This window comes from Hemibagrus wyckioides, linkage group LG07 (assembly GCF_019097595.1).
Source record: "Hemibagrus wyckioides isolate EC202008001 linkage group LG07, SWU_Hwy_1.0, whole genome shotgun sequence".
Classification (NCBI taxonomy): Eukaryota; Metazoa; Chordata; class Actinopteri; order Siluriformes; family Bagridae; genus Hemibagrus; species Hemibagrus wyckioides.
The window spans coordinates 7,813,188-7,830,642 of record NC_080716.1 but is presented as its reverse complement, the minus strand read 5'-3'; the positions used below and the strand labels follow the sequence as shown (position 1 = coordinate 7,830,642).

The window sequence follows — 17,455 nt, the reverse complement described above, 5'->3', positions numbered from 1 at the left end:
CAGAATGTTTAACCATCTGAATTACACCTGAGCTGTGTATTTCTGAAGTATATCATTTTTTGTGTTTCATATATTCAATTCTATATTGACAGCGTCTAGACAAAAGTCTTTTTTTGGCTCATAGATATTATCCCGGAATAAAAAATGTCTCCTTTAGAGTTCAAATACTTGTCACTAGCATTGTATTTTCAATCTTGTGTACTTTTACTTACATTTTATTTAAGTGAGTTTAAACATAACTGAAACTTAAGGGCAGTTTTTTTGTCTTTGTGGGCAGTGTACAGTATTTCTGTCCCCTGATAATGTAGGATTATTTGTTAGACTAGTGTAGTGTGTTTAAACAAAGCCAATAAGGTGCTTTAAATAATGTACTGCTAATAATCATCTTAAGTTGCTAGACCTGGTACTTTTGGTATTGTAAAAGCCCCACCTTTCTGTACACCTTGTCATTTGTGATGAAATGATAAATTATAAGGTTTCACTGATTTTGAAATGTCTATAGAAAAACTTAGTCATGTGTACAGTCCAATCAGGCCTCTTGTTCAGTCCCAGGACTGGAGTAATCTCACCATTCATTTGCAGTGAAGAGAAATGATAATGAATTTAACCATGAATCCCTCCATTGACTTACGTGATAGCACAGATAACTGACTCCTTTATTCCCCCAATGTGCTTGTATCTAGCCCTAATCTAGAGATAGAGGGGTGATGGGTTGAGGTGAGGTGTTCATGTTTGCTCAGACTAAGGGCAGGTATGGTGTAGGATTGCATCACCCACAGCCATGGGCCTTGCAGTGATTTCAGCTATCATTCATTAGTCGTCGTCAAGACTAAGAAACATAATTTACAATTAGAAGTAAATGACAAGCTAGTGTAGCCTAATTTGCTACACTTGATGTCATGTATTGAAAAATAAATCCCATTTCAAACATTTCAGTCAAATCTAATATGCCCATTTCTTACCACACCAGATGGTGCTGGAACTGTAGGCAGCAGGAGGGGAGGTGGGTGTCAATCACATGCATGAAATATAACACACACTCATACAGGGTTATGAAGCATGTGTGTTTGCTCCAGCAACACGGAGAAAGACAACTCCATTTTTTTTTTTAATTCGATGAAGGCTCATGTGGAATGCAAGGAATTGCTCCGTGCGGTCAGGGCCTCTTTAAGGCTAACAAACTGAGGGAGGTCCGGCCTGACGTCTGCAGGCCTTGGATAAATAAACTCAGGAGATGACCATGCGCTCTCCAGAAAGCTACCATCATACACCCCCCCCACCCCCAAAACGTAAACAACCACAGCCATGTGCCTTGTTTCTGCTAATACCATTAGCTAAAGGGTAAGGGTGTGATTACCTAGCTACTCTCTATTCTATACTTCTCTATTCTACTATATTGGCTAGAATATTCAGACTCTGAACAATAAAAGATTTAATATCTGTGACACATTTACAGGAGCTTACATATTTTCAAGACAGAGGTCTTGCTAGCCAGACAAGCTGCATTCTTCGTATTAACTTCAAAACGTCTTGTAAGGGGAATGTTGCTCCCAATGTAATAAAAGGAACAAAGTTGTCTTATAACGTTAAATGTGGGTATAAATGGTTAAAAAGCACATTTAAAAAATGAAACAAATTGAATCATTGGCAAATTGCTGTGGTGTAAGAGGAATAAAACACTTGGTGCTGTTGTTGGAGAATAATTCACTTCTGACTGATCATTATTTATCAGTGTCATTATTTGATTATTTACACTCAGAATAAAAATTTTAAGATAAATATAAATTCTATTCTTTGTATATATTAGCCATGTGACACAACACATATCCTATCACTCACCTCAGCCAAGGTCTCATCCCCCCTTTGGCTTACTCTTGGTTATTTGGTTTACTAGTTAAACCTACTGACTGACACAAAGAGAATTCTGGGAGATTAGTAATAAAAGAAGAAGCTGGTACAATGACTGGAATGCCCTGTTTTAACAGGTATTCTTATAGGGTTAAAGGTTAATGTACAAAGGAAGGGAAAAAAAGAACATGGGGAAATATGGACCTCAGTCATGATCGGTGATTCCACAAGTGTGGTTTTATGAAACTCTCCAAGCTTAATCTTACTTATTTACAAGTTTCTTGGCTGAATAACAACGGCTATAATTCGCTCTTATATGTGTTATATAGGGTTTGGGGTTGTTTTTTTACAGCGTAAAATTAGCAAATACACAAAAATCTGGTTTACACCAATGACAACGGCATGAAAAAATGAATGACAGTGTAGTGAATCTCTAATTTTTGTTCCAGGTTTGCTTTGAATGTGTTGAGAAAGTCATGAGGAACATCATTTGTTTGTTTTTAACATCTAATTAGGCATCTTTAGGGCATTCTTGACTGTAGTTAGAAAGTAAGAATGTTCAACCATCTGACTCCTGATCTGTGTATTTCTGAAGTATATCATTTTTTTGTTCCATATATTAAACATTGTCTTAAACTGAAATTAGTAAAAGGGTGTAAAGAAATTGAAAACTAAAAATAAAACAGACCTACGTTTCGGTGACTTAACACCTTCTCCTACTGCTGCATCTAAATGTAATTTTGGTTCCAGGTTTGCATTGAATGTGTAACCATCAGTCAAATACATTATCATTAAAAACGCAAGAGAAATGAGAAAGCATGCTTTTCTTCTTACCATGATTCTCTGGAAATCCTAATGATGTAACCTTTATTGTTTTTCGTCAAGGGAAATGTGTTCAGGTAACAGGCTTGAGTGACCGCACATTTTTATAGCCTGTAAGGGATTACTGATGAAAAATGATGTTTCAGGGATGAAATGATGCAACACATGGATGAGATAATAATATTACTTTTTTAAAAAAGCATTTTAATGATGAACTTCTAAAGAAATGTGTCACTGAAACAGAAACTGGCAAACATCAGTTTTCTGTGCTGTAGATGTTTTAAGCCATTTACTATGAAGGACTATATGAAGGATATTACCTGTCTTTAAAATCTATTTTAACACATTTGTAAATGTAATATCAGTGGGATATATTAATGCATCCCTGTCATGGAATCCATTTTTAACCATTTAAATCGATTGAGATTGATAACATTAAATGATTTCTTTTCGAACTCATGCAGTAAACATCACCCAGGCCTTACTGCATTTTGTCTCATACTTTTATATTTAAATTAGCCATTCTGTCCAGACCAACCCTTAGAAATGAGAAGCAACATTTGTCTCCCAAAAGGCAGAAACAGGCTATTTTGCCTGGTAAAAGGCATGGGGTAAGTCTGCTCTCCTACTAACATGCAGGACTTGTTTAGTGAGTGTTTACAAAGCTTAAAATATTCTTAGGCCCCAACGTGCATTGTGACACACTGATGTGTACATGTTGGTATTGTAAAGGCCCATCAGTCGCAAATGGGAAAGACTTGCCACCCACAGTCACAGATAAGATTAATTATGATAATATATTTCTGTCTCTTTTGTCATAGTAATGAATGGCCCCCCTCAAACTTTTCTTGAGGCGTCTTTGTTTGTGGTCCTTTAACAGTGGTATTGTTGAGGGCAGAGTTAGCAGGTGGCAAGAAATCAGAGCCCTTTGTTTTCTTAGATTCTTTTTTTTTCCTTTAGTGGAATATAAAAATGTGCACGCTATGAGCATGAAAAGAGAGAGAGAGAGAGAGAGAGAGAGAGAGAGAGAGACTTTTCAGGTGACCTGACAAAGGTGTTAAGAGACAGTGTTGCAATGTCATTATCAAATAAAACAGAAAATGATTACTATTCAATATCATTACACATGTCACATGAATAAAAGTCCTAATTCATATTAGTCAGACCTATTATATCATCTGTATTAAGCATCACACAGAGCTTGGAAATGATCTGGCTGCCCAAAGGAAAGTCTTCTCATCATCTCATTTCCTTAAAATGATATTTCATATATTCGTAAATATAATGTGCTAGGAGTCACCAATCAAGTAAAAATAATTCTTAGTTTCCCAAACAGTAACTAAATACCAGCCACAGGAATGGGTAATAAAAGCCAAACTTCACTAGATTTTAAAAAAAGAGAATATAAAACTTTTAACATCTGCGTTTTCGCTAAAGAGAGGGTGTACATCTCATTGCACCACAGCAGCTGAGAGAGTTCAACAATAGCTTAAAACAGTGTAAATGTCTTTAGGATCATTGTGCTGTGGCCTGTGTGTTCATTTCAAAGCTGCGCACTGCCTCGTGTGTCTTTGAGGTTATACGCCTTTACAGGCCACACAGCCTGCATACTGTCTTTGTTCGGCAGTAAGAAAGTACTAATTGTTAAGTGCGTGTGTGCTGGAGGTGGGCGTGATTTCGAGGGAGGCTTGCGGGGGACGCGGCGTCTCAAAAGGTGGCCGCGAAAGAGAGGAAATTCGTTTGGGCCTCAAGAACACAGAAGACAAATTGAGGAAGTGTTCTGTTAATGTGTAGGGGTCAGCAGCAAACATGCAGGTTTTCTGCCACTTGGGTGGCCGAGGCAGTCTCACACCCTGCACCATGCTCAGTCCTGGAGCCTAGCATCCCCCATGCCCTCTAACCACACACACACACACACTCCCTCAGAGCAGAAGCACTGACCACTCAGTCCTGTCATTTGGTCAGTCATTCCTCCCCTCTTTTAGCCGGGGCTTCACCATTACTTGGCTTGCGGAGGTATCTGGACCTATTCCACGGTCAAATTATGTCACTCGCAATGATTTATAACCTTTCAAGCATTCATAAGTGCCAATGCACTTACACCACTTACTGTAACAGCATTTCACGCCCATTTAGCCACTAATGTGTTAATGTTAGCATTAACACATCATATCACCTGCAGTTCCCCAGCCGAACCTCTCTTAGACAAACCACCAAAGCATCAGTTTTCTCACAATGACTTGTATAAATGATACATCTTTCCCAGAAATCCTGGGTGGGTTTTTTTTTTAGCACTGTGCAAGATTTTTGTCTTGTTTTGTTTCTAGTGGATTCTGTCCCTTGATCTTTTGCCTTCCCAACAAACAAGTGAAGGAGCATGGGCTTGGAAGCTACCCAGAGACAGTAAGCCGGGCCTGATGTATGATCTGTCGGCTGACATCTGAACCTGGGCACTGGAAAACACAAGCATCTGTCACGTTCAGCCTGGAGGGTGGGGACTGACACTGAACACAGCTCCGGTGGGCTCACATCCCAGTTTAGCTGTTGCGACTCTTGGGGTTCTAGGAGGCTCTGCCTAAATATACAAACCTTTTCCCCAAATGACCCATGCAGTGACTCGTAAGCACATCCTGGAGGTCTGGCCATGGATGATGCAGAGAGAGGGCAGAGGGCACAGCTTCTGATTAGCGATCACAAGTATACACATGGTACATATTAGGTACAAAAACGAGACAGACGCATGGAAGAGACCACGGATTCGGGGCGATTTTGACATCTTGATTTCTGTCTGTTCTACGTTTTTGGCTGGTAGGTGAAAAAGCTTTAAGGCCAATAATCTAGCTCAGCAGGGCAAATAAATTATACATTCAGCAAAAACCAATTCCTACTACCGCGGCTTGGCGACGTGATGCACTGCTGAAGGTCTTGAATTGGACAGAGCTCAGACGGAGGGGAAAGAGGGAGGACAAAACGCACAGCAATATCCTCATAAATACACATATTAGTTTATGGATTTAGAGAGGGGGCCATTAGAAAGTCAGAGGAAATTATTTCAGCATGTCCAAAAAAGAAAAACTACAAAGTACGGGGAGGCGAAGACTGCGGAGACAAAACGCTCATGATCATTTCATTAGTGACATTAAATGACTCCATTTGGCCACAGAGACGAAGCGAAGCCACGATAAATCATCATGGAGAATCTTCCGGAGGCTCATCGCCCTTCGTGACTGAGGAACTAACTTCAAGCCTGTAATTTAGGAGCTGCAATGGAATGTCATAAATCTTTGACAGCAAAGAGAGAAAAACCTTTAAGACTAGTCCTTTATAGCATCTTCCGAGTCGGGGGGAGGGAGATGATTAGCTGTTATGTTCTCTCTGGGTGGTCCATTGCTCTGCCTTTTTGTGTACAAATAAAGTTAACCCTATTGTGCTTATCCGTTTCTTCTGACAGCAGGGCATGTAGTCGCTCAGTCATGGTGGTCATACAGAAAGCTTTAGAACCTACAGCACATTAGTACATCGACAAACACCAGTACAGCACCTCCCACCAGCTCCCTGTAAGGTAGACGACGTCTAACTGTGTCAGCGGGAACACACCTACTCACATTTAGGATAGAATATGTACAAGTAAACATCATGAATTACAAACTTCTTCATATTTATATGTAAGTTGTATAGTATTGTCTGGCTGCTCTCTACATCAATAATAAAAGAATCACTCTGGACATTTCAAAACAAAAAACAGAAAAAAACAAAACAAAATGATGACACTGTCAGCTGAGATAAATAATTCCATGTTTATTTGGACACATTCAGTAAAAAAAAAGAAAGTTGAGGTGTCCAAGAGGAAGCTTCTTTGGTGGCCATCTTGTCAAGCCCATGAATCGTCTTCTCCTTGGATCTAGATCTCCATCAGCTGATCTGATCCAACGATGACGTCGTTGGTCCTTTCGGCTGAAACAAAAAGAAAGGTAATGTTCAGAAAGGCACCTAGTTATCCATGTCTCGAGGAGTTCGCTGTGCATTCTGGGATTTGGGGCTGCAACAATGTGTTTCAGCTCTAGAGATCTTATCACAAGCCTCATGCCACTACTTTGATGACAAATATTATCTTCCATCTGCCTAGCGCTAACTAGCATGAGAGTATATTTACACTGCTGCCAAGGACACATGGTCTGTTATTGAGGGTCAGTCAATTAGGCAGTCTGAAATGTTGACTCTAGCAAGCTTTTCCCCATGTTTTCAATCAAAAATGAGCAAAACATGTCTTTGAAAGTCTATGCATACGCCTCCAAAGTTTATCTCCGTTCCTTTTTGTATTGACGAAGGAAATGGACCTGACCTGACAGACGAGGCCCCTATTTATAAATACGTGTCATCCAGGCAGATAAATAGGAGGAAGGTCGATATCCTTCGACTGAAAACATCATTAGCATGTCCATGCTAAAAACCTTGGCAAATGGAGCATGCCATGATGGACATCCAAAGCTGAGAGAGACCAAAATAGAGTACAGTGGAAAAAAAACTGAAGAACAGCATGTGTCATCAGCCTGGGTGCCACCTTTGACGGGCTTTCACACCTGCCGGCTAGTCGCCGAGCGCCCAGGTGGTCTCACACACACCCTCACGCTGAGCTCTGGTTTGCGAGCAGACAATAATCTGTAATGAATTTCCCAGGCATACCCCAGCATGCTTTGCTTGCCTGGGGATTGCGAAGCCCAGAACCTTATAAAGGGTCTTGTAGAGCAACTGCTGAGACATTTTATAAGATGCCTATGGCTGCACTTCGGCTAACACATGCTAACAGGCAGCGGGGGTAAACAGCGCAGAACAAGATTGTGTGTGGAAGTTGTCAGGTCGAAGCATGAAGCTAATGGACACTGACTGCATAAGACCACCATAGTAGAGCTCTAGTGAAGTCCACTGGCTTCTAAAGTGCTCTAATCACTCAACAGCTAGTTAGATAGGCTTAGTGGTATGATAAGCCTGGTGGTCATGTTAACATTAAGGGCACAGGTGGTGAGTGGAGACAGATCTACATGCACAGAGCCCGACAGAAATGAAATATAAAAGCGTCCTGTGCCTTTGTTTGTATGTACCAACAGAGAAGTACAGGTACGAGAGGCCATATTGTGCACAGCAGTGTAAATGTTTATAGGATCGTCTTTCGGTCTTTGTGCCTGAGTTTGACGTGACTTTCACGTCTGCAGGAGTTCAAACATGTCAGAAAACAGCGATTTGCCCCTTTCATGGTTTGGTTTCTTGACGTTTAAATTAAAGCATTTATATTTTGGCTTTAAAGCTGTGGAGGCTGGGCGTCATGCCCTGTGTGTAAATCGGTAAATGCAATAAATAAATAAAAAAAATAATAGGCTATGTGAACTCTGCTTTTGGTTTCTCTGGATTGTGGTCACTCGCTGTGCTTTAAGCTCTGTGTGTGTGTGTACCCATGCTTTGGGAAGTACAGGGGTCTAGCTTGTAATTTGGGATTTCTGGGAGCACTTCAATAAGCCCCTGTCTTTTAGGAGGTTATGGCTGACTAATCGGGTCCAGCTCACAAGTGACTAGGGAAAAGGAAAGCGTGGTGGGGGGTGGAGAAATGTTGCAGTTTGGGTGTGTGCAAACGGGGGAGAGAAAAAAAAACTGTGTGTGTGTGTGTGTGTGTGCGTGCGTGTGTGAGGGGTGGGTGGGGGGGGTGTTGCTGAGGCAGCAACACCCTGTTGTTCAGTCAATTAGGCCAGGAAGCCTCTGGACATCTTAAGGCCGCCTTAGGCACAGTCATTGATGGAGAGGTTGGAGAGCGAGTGCAGACCACCCGCAATACAACAGCCTGGAGCCACACACACACACACACACACAAACCTCACAGTATGATCCAACACTGAGGGGATTAACAATATTAAAAAATAAAGCGCAATTGTTCACACAAGCTTAAGTTTTAATGCACTATTGAAACAGATTAACAGACAAGCCACACACATACACACACATATAAAAGAGACATACACTGAAGCTGAAAAAGGCAGGCACGACTGTGCAAGAGCACACACAAACAAACACAAAGGCCTGACTTGTGTGTGTGTGTGTGTGTGCGTGTGTGTGTGTGTGGTATAAAACAGTGCATGTGCTCACCCTCTGGCTCGATGCGCTGGCCGCTTCCCACCAGACAGTATTTAATGTCAGCACCTCGTCCGATCGTGGCATTGTTACAGATCACACTGCCTTGAATGTTGCACCTGAGGACCGGATATTAATAGAGCTTCATATCAGTTTCACTTTGTGAATTCTCTCTCTCTCTCTCTCTCTCTCTCTCTCTCTCTCTCTCACACACACACACACTAAAGCCACTCCATGAGTCACACTCATTCATTGCTGCTGTAATTTGTTTGTACATGATTAAGTGTCTAGCTATGCATATGTAAATTAGCTCAGTACTTGTCATTACAACCTTATTACAACTCTATTAGCCTGCACAGCCCCACGTTTACCCAACTGCACAGCCACAGTGACATAGGAAAAGTGGATATTGTTTGCTAACAGATTATACAGTATATATAAAATGCATGTCGATACAACAAACAAGGGAAAAAAAGCCTTTCAAGATAAATTCATGATAAAATATTACTAGTAAAAATAGTTGATATTGGTTCACATTTTTACCATCCTGAATCTGATTTGCCCAAAATATTCTCTCATGTCTTTAATCCCAGTTTGTCTTTCTAACTGCATGTAGCTTCTTTATAGATTATGCAGATTTTGGATCTCCTGGATTCTAACTGGATTCGGCTCTGTGTGACCCACCCAGTCTTTACCAGTTCTTTTTCACATCTGTTCCAACTCTGCCAGATGTCAAACACTGCATTCTGAGATCAAGAGGGTTCTGGCCAAACCCTGACTTCCTGGATTTGGTTCCAACTTTTCAGTTTGGCTTCGTTTTTCGATCGATGTCTTGATGTAGAATATCCCCACATCATTTTAAACCATTTCATTTTTTTTGGCCATGCTAATAAAAAAAGAATAATGAAGTAAAATAATCACGGGGCAAAAAACGTTTGCACTCATCTCTATGTATGGATGTATTATATGGCCCTGTATTTGAACTTCTCCAGTTTGCTGTACGCTGTAGCCGTGGTAATGCACACGTCAGCACATGATTAGATATTTGTAGATGAGTTAGAAGCAGTTTCATGTTTACTGGACAGTGCTTTAAAATGTGCATGCCATGACACGTGCGCACACACACACACGCATGCACACACACAGAGCGCTCTAAGCTGCTCCTTGTTTACACCGCACAAAGAATAATATTTTCCTAGGCTCGCTTTGGCACCATAAAATTGTATTTGCACAGTTTGATGTTTGATTGAGCCAAGCCTGGCTTTCTTCTCTCGCACTCTCGGGTGCAGGAATATAGTTCAAGAAACACACTTTCATGTCTTTGCACTAATTGCACAGCTGAGGGTCTTGTCCTTTGTGCACCCGAACGCTGCCGCCCTCCCCCTGCAGGGGAAACCCGATCCTGCCCTGTTTTCTGCCAGTTTCTTTTATTCCCCATACGATCCCATTAGCACGTGTATTAAAAACAACAGCGGCGTCTGATGTGCGAGGCAGCCCACTGTGCTGTCCAGAGACAAAATATATATGCACACGATCAGTGCAGCATGTTCGAGATGTCGTAGAGCGGACTGTGTGCTCACACTTCCTGTTAGACGTGCCGGGTTTTTTAGGAAGTGAAAATAGTTGCTTCCTTGAGCTCTTCTATAGGACACTACACACTCCTGAGGATTAGCATGTTTCCTGATTGTTAGGACAGAAAAGCTGTTGTTCTGCTGTTCTCAACTTTGGGACAGGAACTCGACCCTGTGTTAGGGTTAGGAAGCTTCTACCCTGTTAAATCAACTGAATAGGACCACCACAGGACCAGATATCATTCGGATGGTGTAACTTTCTCGGTACATCAGCGATACTGACATGCAAGTGTGTATGATGCTGACATGAGTGTATCACACACAGCATTGCGTTACATTCAATTAAGGAGCGTATGATAGAGAAATCGAAAGATATGAAAGATAAATAAATATATAAAAGAAGGAGAGAGAGAGAGAGAGAGCGAGAGAGAGAGGAAGGGGGAGGTTTGGTAGTGATGAGAGATTACAAGGATTGGAGAATTAAACAGAGAGACCACCAAAGAAGCAGTGCTGAAATACCACTAATTACTGACACTGTGTTCTTCCTCGTGGTGACCCCCTCCCTCGCTCCTTTGCCCTCCACCCCTCTCATCCCTTGCTCCACACCCCCCCCTCCTAGCCCAAAGCCCCCAGAGCTTTGTAAACAACCACTCCTCCATGCAAACAAAGAGACCAAAAATGCAAGTGCCTTCTTTGACATTGCTAATCCCCTCTTTCATTTTTTTTTTATCAATCTGAAAGAATTGCTGTTCCCCTCTCTCTCTCTCTCTCTCTCTCTCTCTCACTCTCTCAATTCTTTCACCCATCGCTTTCATGCGAGCTCTAATTCGGATGTGAGGGTTCCCGTGCTGGCACCAGCCTCGCCTGCTTTAAGGAGGAAAAAACCGCACTGGAAAAACCCCCCAAAAAGCTATTTCCTTGGATCTGGACAAAAATGCACTTGTTTCACTCTCACTTGCTTGCAGAGATCCATGTTGTCTACTACGTGTTTCAATGTCCTGCAAGCTCAGCGTTGACCTAAATCAGCTTCTAAATCTAAACCTTCACTAAATCAATTCATCCAGCCTCCAGAGCGATACCCTAGGACGTTTCGCAAGAACACGTCATTTTGGCGTTTTTGTGGAGTAACCTGCACGCTGATGCACTTGTCTCTCTGGCAATCATTACATCGACATTCATCACTTTTCCGTGTGCTTGTAGCATCGGTGGCCTGTTCAGGGTCAGCGAGCACCTTCAACAGTTTGACAACAGAAGTTTCTGTTTTTTCTCAGACAATAAAATGCAGCAGACGAAGCCTCCACCCCCCCTTCTCTCTACTCATAGCAGGACAGTCTGATCATGCTGCATGTCCTGTCCTCTGTCTCAACTTTCCAGCACCAGACTTGTTTCGAAAGAGAAAAACAGAAATGGTTCGTCTCTGTACAGTAATCGCTTAATCCTAGCTGTATTCGAAATGGCACATTTTCTTTAACACTGCACCCAGAGAGCTGAATAAAGCAATGCCTTTAGTAGTTATAATTAAAAATGACAAAGTTCTGTGAACTTTATCAGCACATTTATTTAACATCAATGAATTCTCTGACTCAGATATGATTAAAAATACTTTGCCAGGTTTGTAATGTTGCCAAAGAGATGCCATCAAGTGGGGATATCAATATGATTGATGTTATAGACAATGAATCACCCTCTGACTGCACTGTGGTATCATTTATATGAATCATGTCACTGATTCCATTGATCATCTTTCGCAAAAACATAAACATAAACTAACTAAGCTTAAGCCAAAGCACCTACCCTTCTTCAACAGTAACACCATTCATGATGATAGAGTTCGTTATCTTGACTTTCTCCTTGATTGTGGTGGACGTGCCGATGGTTGAGCGTTTGATGGATGTTTTGTCTGCTATCTGGCTCGACGCGCCGATGATGCTGTCACCTCCCACCTTACAAAGATAACACAACTGTTACTCCTGCTGCACATAACCTTCTATTTCCACAATCCACAAATTACATTAACTGGAATGAAGTTAGAGAGTGAGATTGGAATACTCACGAGACTTCTCTCAGACACTACAGCAGACGGGTGTACTGGAGGCTCTTCGACCAGCTTGGGAGCCTGACAAATCCAAGTCCAATATCACATTAGACAGCACGCATTCTCCTGTGTTCCCTAGCCTAAAACCATTACTATCCCTGTTCCTTTTCACTTGATCAGCTGTTAAAATTGTTAGAAAAGTACCCAATGTGGAATCTCAGCATATAAATGCCCACCCTTACGAATTTTTGCCTTAAGAATTAAAATTTTGCACGAAATTTGCATCAGCATACGAAGCATTTGCATCATATAAATGTCCCGAACCGAATGCTGCATAAGTTGCTCGTATGTCTGGGAGCTGTCCAAGTGGAAAGCTAAGCGAAGCTAACCAAAGTGAGTTTACGAATATTACAATTTTTTTTTTTAAAAGAGTCAACCCACGATACCAACATTGCCTTTAACATGCGTTCAAAGGCTACGTGATTTTTCTGGCGTTTTTTTGTTGACAGATTGGTGGTGTGGGTGGTCTGTTCTATTTTTAGCCCAACCTTGGTGGGACGACTTCTTGTGAGGACCCTTGACATGGAACGCAGTAAGCAGTCATACAGTTTACATACGCTTCGTATTGGGAATATCAGTAATATTTTTGGGTGGCTGGAACGGATTATCTACATTTACAATATTTCTTATTGGGAAAATTCGTGTCGCAGTACATATACATTTTCGTCTTAAGAAGTGACATCCAGAACGAATTAAATTTGTATGCCGAGGTTCCACTGTATGTAACTATGCAACGTAACACAACCAGACAGGCAACACAAAGAGTTGTGTTTTTTTTTTTTTATTTATCTGAGTTAATGAATGGTTATAGTAAGTAAACTAATATTACATGTAAATGATGCACAATAAGAGTGGACAGAATAGTAAGTGTAAAATTCAGCTACATGTTGTCTAATAAAATATATATATTTAAAAAAAAAAAATCAGGTACACAATACTGCTGTAATATTAAGTGATTATACTGTGAAATGCAAATGTAATACTGAAACATGGAACTAATCACACCGCAGTCATTCAGGTCAGGAGGCATGTATACATCAGCTTTGCTTCCACACTTAAAAGTCAACACTCACCACACGGTTAGCCTCCACGTACGCAGCCAACGTGTTGACACGGTAACACACTCCGTCCTCCATGACGTGCACATAGCAACGAAGCTTTCCACCATGGTACGCCTCGCTCATGTCGCCCCGATGGTCATTCCAGCAGGAGCGATCTCGTGCAAGCTCCAGAAGCCCCTCATCTTTAGAGGAGCTGAAGATCTCTAAAAACACATTTTATGCGTGTTAGGTTATTTTTTTTTTTTCTTTTAAGGCTGAGGCAGGACATTTTTAACTTGAATAACACGCTACTGAAACCAATGCATTTGTGACAACAGGGTCTCAAGAAATGCTCTTATGCATTAATAAACCTAATGAAGAAAAGTCGAATACAGCTTATTTCACTACAACCAAAGAGTGGGGGAAAAACCCCCCAGAAACGCTTTAGTTAAAAAAGGAACACGCCTGCACTCCTTTTTTTTCCACACTTCCTGACAAATATGCTTCAGATCTATCAAATTGCAAAAGGATCTCATGTGCCTGCAAGTCATTCCACGGGTTTTTGATAGGATTTAGATCTGGCCTCAGACTAGTCCGTTCCAAAACCTTGATCTTCTTCCTCTGAAGCTGTTCCTTTGTTGACTTGGATTTGTGCTTTCGGTCGTTATCGTGCTGGAAGGAGAATTTTTTTTTATTCAGGTGTCAGAGGACAAATAGATTAATATTTGGAGCTATCTATGATCCTCTCTATTCAATCCTAGCTGAAGACAAGCAGCCCCATGGTATGATCCTGCCACCACCATGCTTCACTGTAGTGCTGTTTTGCATGAAACATATCTTTTAGAATTATCCCCAGAAAGTCCTACCTTAGTTTCATTAAACTAGAACACATCTGGCAACATGGTTTGGAGTTATTTTATGTATGTTTTGGAAATATTTAGGTGGGCTTGGTGGCTGTTTTTCTGAGAAAAAGCTTCATCAGTATAATAAAATATGAGAGAATGTTGTCCCATGCAGAGACTGACTTGGACTTGCAGATTTTCCTGCAGTGTTGCCGGACGTCTCCTGGAAGGTTTTCGTCTTCTCTTGTAGTCAATTTTGGAGTGACGTCCTGTACTTGATGTTTCTGTGGTACCCCATTTTCTCCACTTGGTAATAAAGACCTTTACAGTTTTCTGTGCTATATCTAATGCTTTGGAAATTCTTTTTTTTTTTTTTTTTACCCCTACACTGATTGATACCTTGATCGTGGCTACAGCATGTTGAATAAAACCAAGAACTTGGGGTTAATCAGAATCATGTGATTGATGAAAGGTGCATGATATTTACTATTGAACATGAGTTTAAACTATAAAAGGCCTGGCTTCAATTTTTTACCTTACAATTTTAACAGGGGTGTGTCATCAAGTGACTAAGGTTTACCTAGGGAAGAGCTTGCATCTTTTTTCTTCTGATTCTGTTCCGTCTGTTTGTCTTCCGTCTGGACATTTAAGACTTTCTTGAACTGCTTACGCACCAGATATGGCACCAGCTCCCCCCGCAGTGAAGAGATGGACCTGGGGTCGAACAAATTCATCTTAGAATTCAGAAAGGAAGACACAGCATTTGCCCTTTACCATACATATATTACAAATCAAATAGTTATTTCATGATTGCAGCAAAAAAGGTCTTAGATCTATATCCTGCATGCGCATTCATCATATCAATGCCCTGCTTCAGGTCTGAATAGAGGACGACTATTTAAGGAATCTTTTCTTCATTCTTATAAAGGTTCAAACAAAGGCACAATGGGGGGGGCAGAAAAGGACGACTATGTCACCACAGTGTGGATTCTAGTTCATGGGCATCTCGCAGGTTTAAAGGGATCAGGATGGAGCATGGTTTGTAAAAAGCACTCTGTAAGCCCGGGGCCGACTTCCAGTGGGTCCCTAACCATCGCTCCTCCTCAGGCTCCCCACTCTCACCCTCACTCTTTAGTTCCTTTTTTCGGGGCAAGATTAGCATTTCCATCTGAATGGCGTGAGAGAAACAACAGTTACTCTGTCCATTTCTCTCCTTCACTACTCTGTGCCTCAGCAGCCTCAAGAGTGAAAGAGAGTGAGAGAAATGGAAGGAGAGAGAGAGGGAGGGAGGGAAATGGTACCAAACAAAGCAAAAGAGGGGGGAAAGGCAGGCTACAGAAAGTCAGCCTGGTTTGATGAGCAAAATGGGGAGCGGGAGGAACCGGGTGATGATGTAGGCAGATTATTTGAAATGATATTTATATCAGGGATGAATTACACTCTACAACTGCCAGGAGTTTGGAAAAGCATTGCCATGGTGCATAAGCACAGTTAAAGTGGCTCATGAATGAAGGATTGTGGGAGAGGAAGGACACGGTGAAATACACTTCATTATTTCTTTATCCCTTTAAAAGTGAATACATGTGCCCACCTTGTACTAAGATTCAGCACATTTATTTCAGGCTCTGAGAGTTCACATGACCATAAAGCTCTCAGGTGGTGTGCTGTAAATGTGCTTAACACCTCACAGGAACCCTTAACCAGCTCAGAGTCAGCTAACACACAGAGGGCTTAGTAAATCAATAAAGTAAATCAATGCTTATTTGATAATGCCGTGGAATTAAGTCAAGTAGTCTAACGCTATAGCCGAGTTTACACACGCATTTCTTCTGCCTTACTTTGTAATAACCATTAAGAATGAGGGAGGAGAAGAGTAAGCAAGCCAAAAGAGGCGTGAAAAGGTCATAATTCACGGTGGGAAATTCCCCAGACTTACTTGTTGTCGACTAAAAAGTCAACCACGGATCTCTTAAAGCAGTACAGGTGGGCATCCAGGAGGCCTGTCTTGATGTGCATCCTGGGATGTCTGAAAAAGAGACAGAAGAGAGTGAGACTCGAGTGAAAACATTTCAGGAAATGCACTGCCACTAAAGTGTGCAAATAAAATATAATGATCCAAATCTGTGCAAATCTGGGAGGCCATGTCGGTGTTAAAACGACGCACTGGGTCTTGTGTGGTAGACTTTAACAGAAACATTTGGCTGGCACCGTCTTCCTCCCAGCTTGGGTCGGATACAGTATAATTAGACTGCAGAACTTGTCTTTACTCTGCACATGGCCTTTCATTTTCCTTTCGCTTCCACTCTTAATTGGTCTCTTTGAGGTAGCGTATGAGGGTACAGGCTTAACAGGCCCCAAAAATAAAGGCAGCGGAGGGGGGAAAATAAAACTAGGAGGTGACTTGAAAGGAGCGCTGTCGCATCTGTGTATTGTCCCTGTACACTACACAAACGTCTCTCGTTGCTTAAAATTCAGTCGAACCAGTACGGAGAAGCAGTCCAGGCCGACTTCATGCTGCCGCTTGCTCACGCAGACCCCCCAGACTTTTTACAGCCTGCCACTGAGATGACGACGTTCCTGGAGAGTTTAGAGGCCCGGAACAAGGCCTCACAAAATGGCCGTCTGAAGGATATGGTGACTCGTAATGACGGCTGACTCGACCAGACCAGAGGAAGAATGCAAATTACATCAGGAGAAAGTCAGCTTATGAGGTCGCAGGCCAAATTTTAAAACGTTTTTTAATATATGGAAAGGCAATTACTATTATACCGTCAATAAGAATTCATTTAAGGCAGTTGGACTGAGGGAGAACTGATAAAGACTCTAAAACTACTAAATATGCACAATATGTGGCTACTAAAGAGTCATTTCTTTGTTGTTTGGATGCAAAATTTATTTCCAAAACTTTTTTAACTACAAGACTAAGTAATTCCACATAAAAGTTCATGTCAAATAGACAGCAATTACTGAAAGACACAATGCATGCACTTGAATTCACACTTAAACAATTCATCATCAACCATTTTAAAAACACCACAGTTCACACCATGTCTAGATTTTATATTATACACTTTATGGCCAAAAGCATGTGGACATCTGATCACCACATCTACATGTGCT

General features: G+C 41.4%; 1 protein-coding gene across 2 annotated transcripts in view; it reads right to left on the bottom strand.

The window, feature by feature from the left end:
- Positions 1–6,448: 6,448 nt before the first annotated feature.
- Positions 6,449–17,455, bottom strand: part of eif2b3 (eukaryotic translation initiation factor 2B, subunit 3 gamma) — a 37,521-nt gene continuing 26,514 nt past the window's right edge. For both annotated transcript variants that reach the window (XM_058395721.1, XM_058395720.1), the window contains exons 6-12: positions 16,272–16,361; positions 14,916–15,049; positions 13,527–13,717; positions 12,412–12,474; positions 12,153–12,301; positions 8,803–8,906; positions 6,449–6,624 (exon numbers count right to left, since the gene is read on the bottom strand). In XM_058395721.1, the coding sequence (XP_058251704.1) occupies positions 6,572–6,624; positions 8,803–8,906; positions 12,153–12,301; positions 12,412–12,474; positions 13,527–13,717; positions 14,916–15,049; positions 16,272–16,361 (784 nt within the window). In that variant the 3' untranslated portion in view covers positions 6,449–6,571. The remainder of the gene's footprint in view (positions 6,625–8,802; positions 8,907–12,152; positions 12,302–12,411; positions 12,475–13,526; positions 13,718–14,915; positions 15,050–16,271; positions 16,362–17,455) is intronic.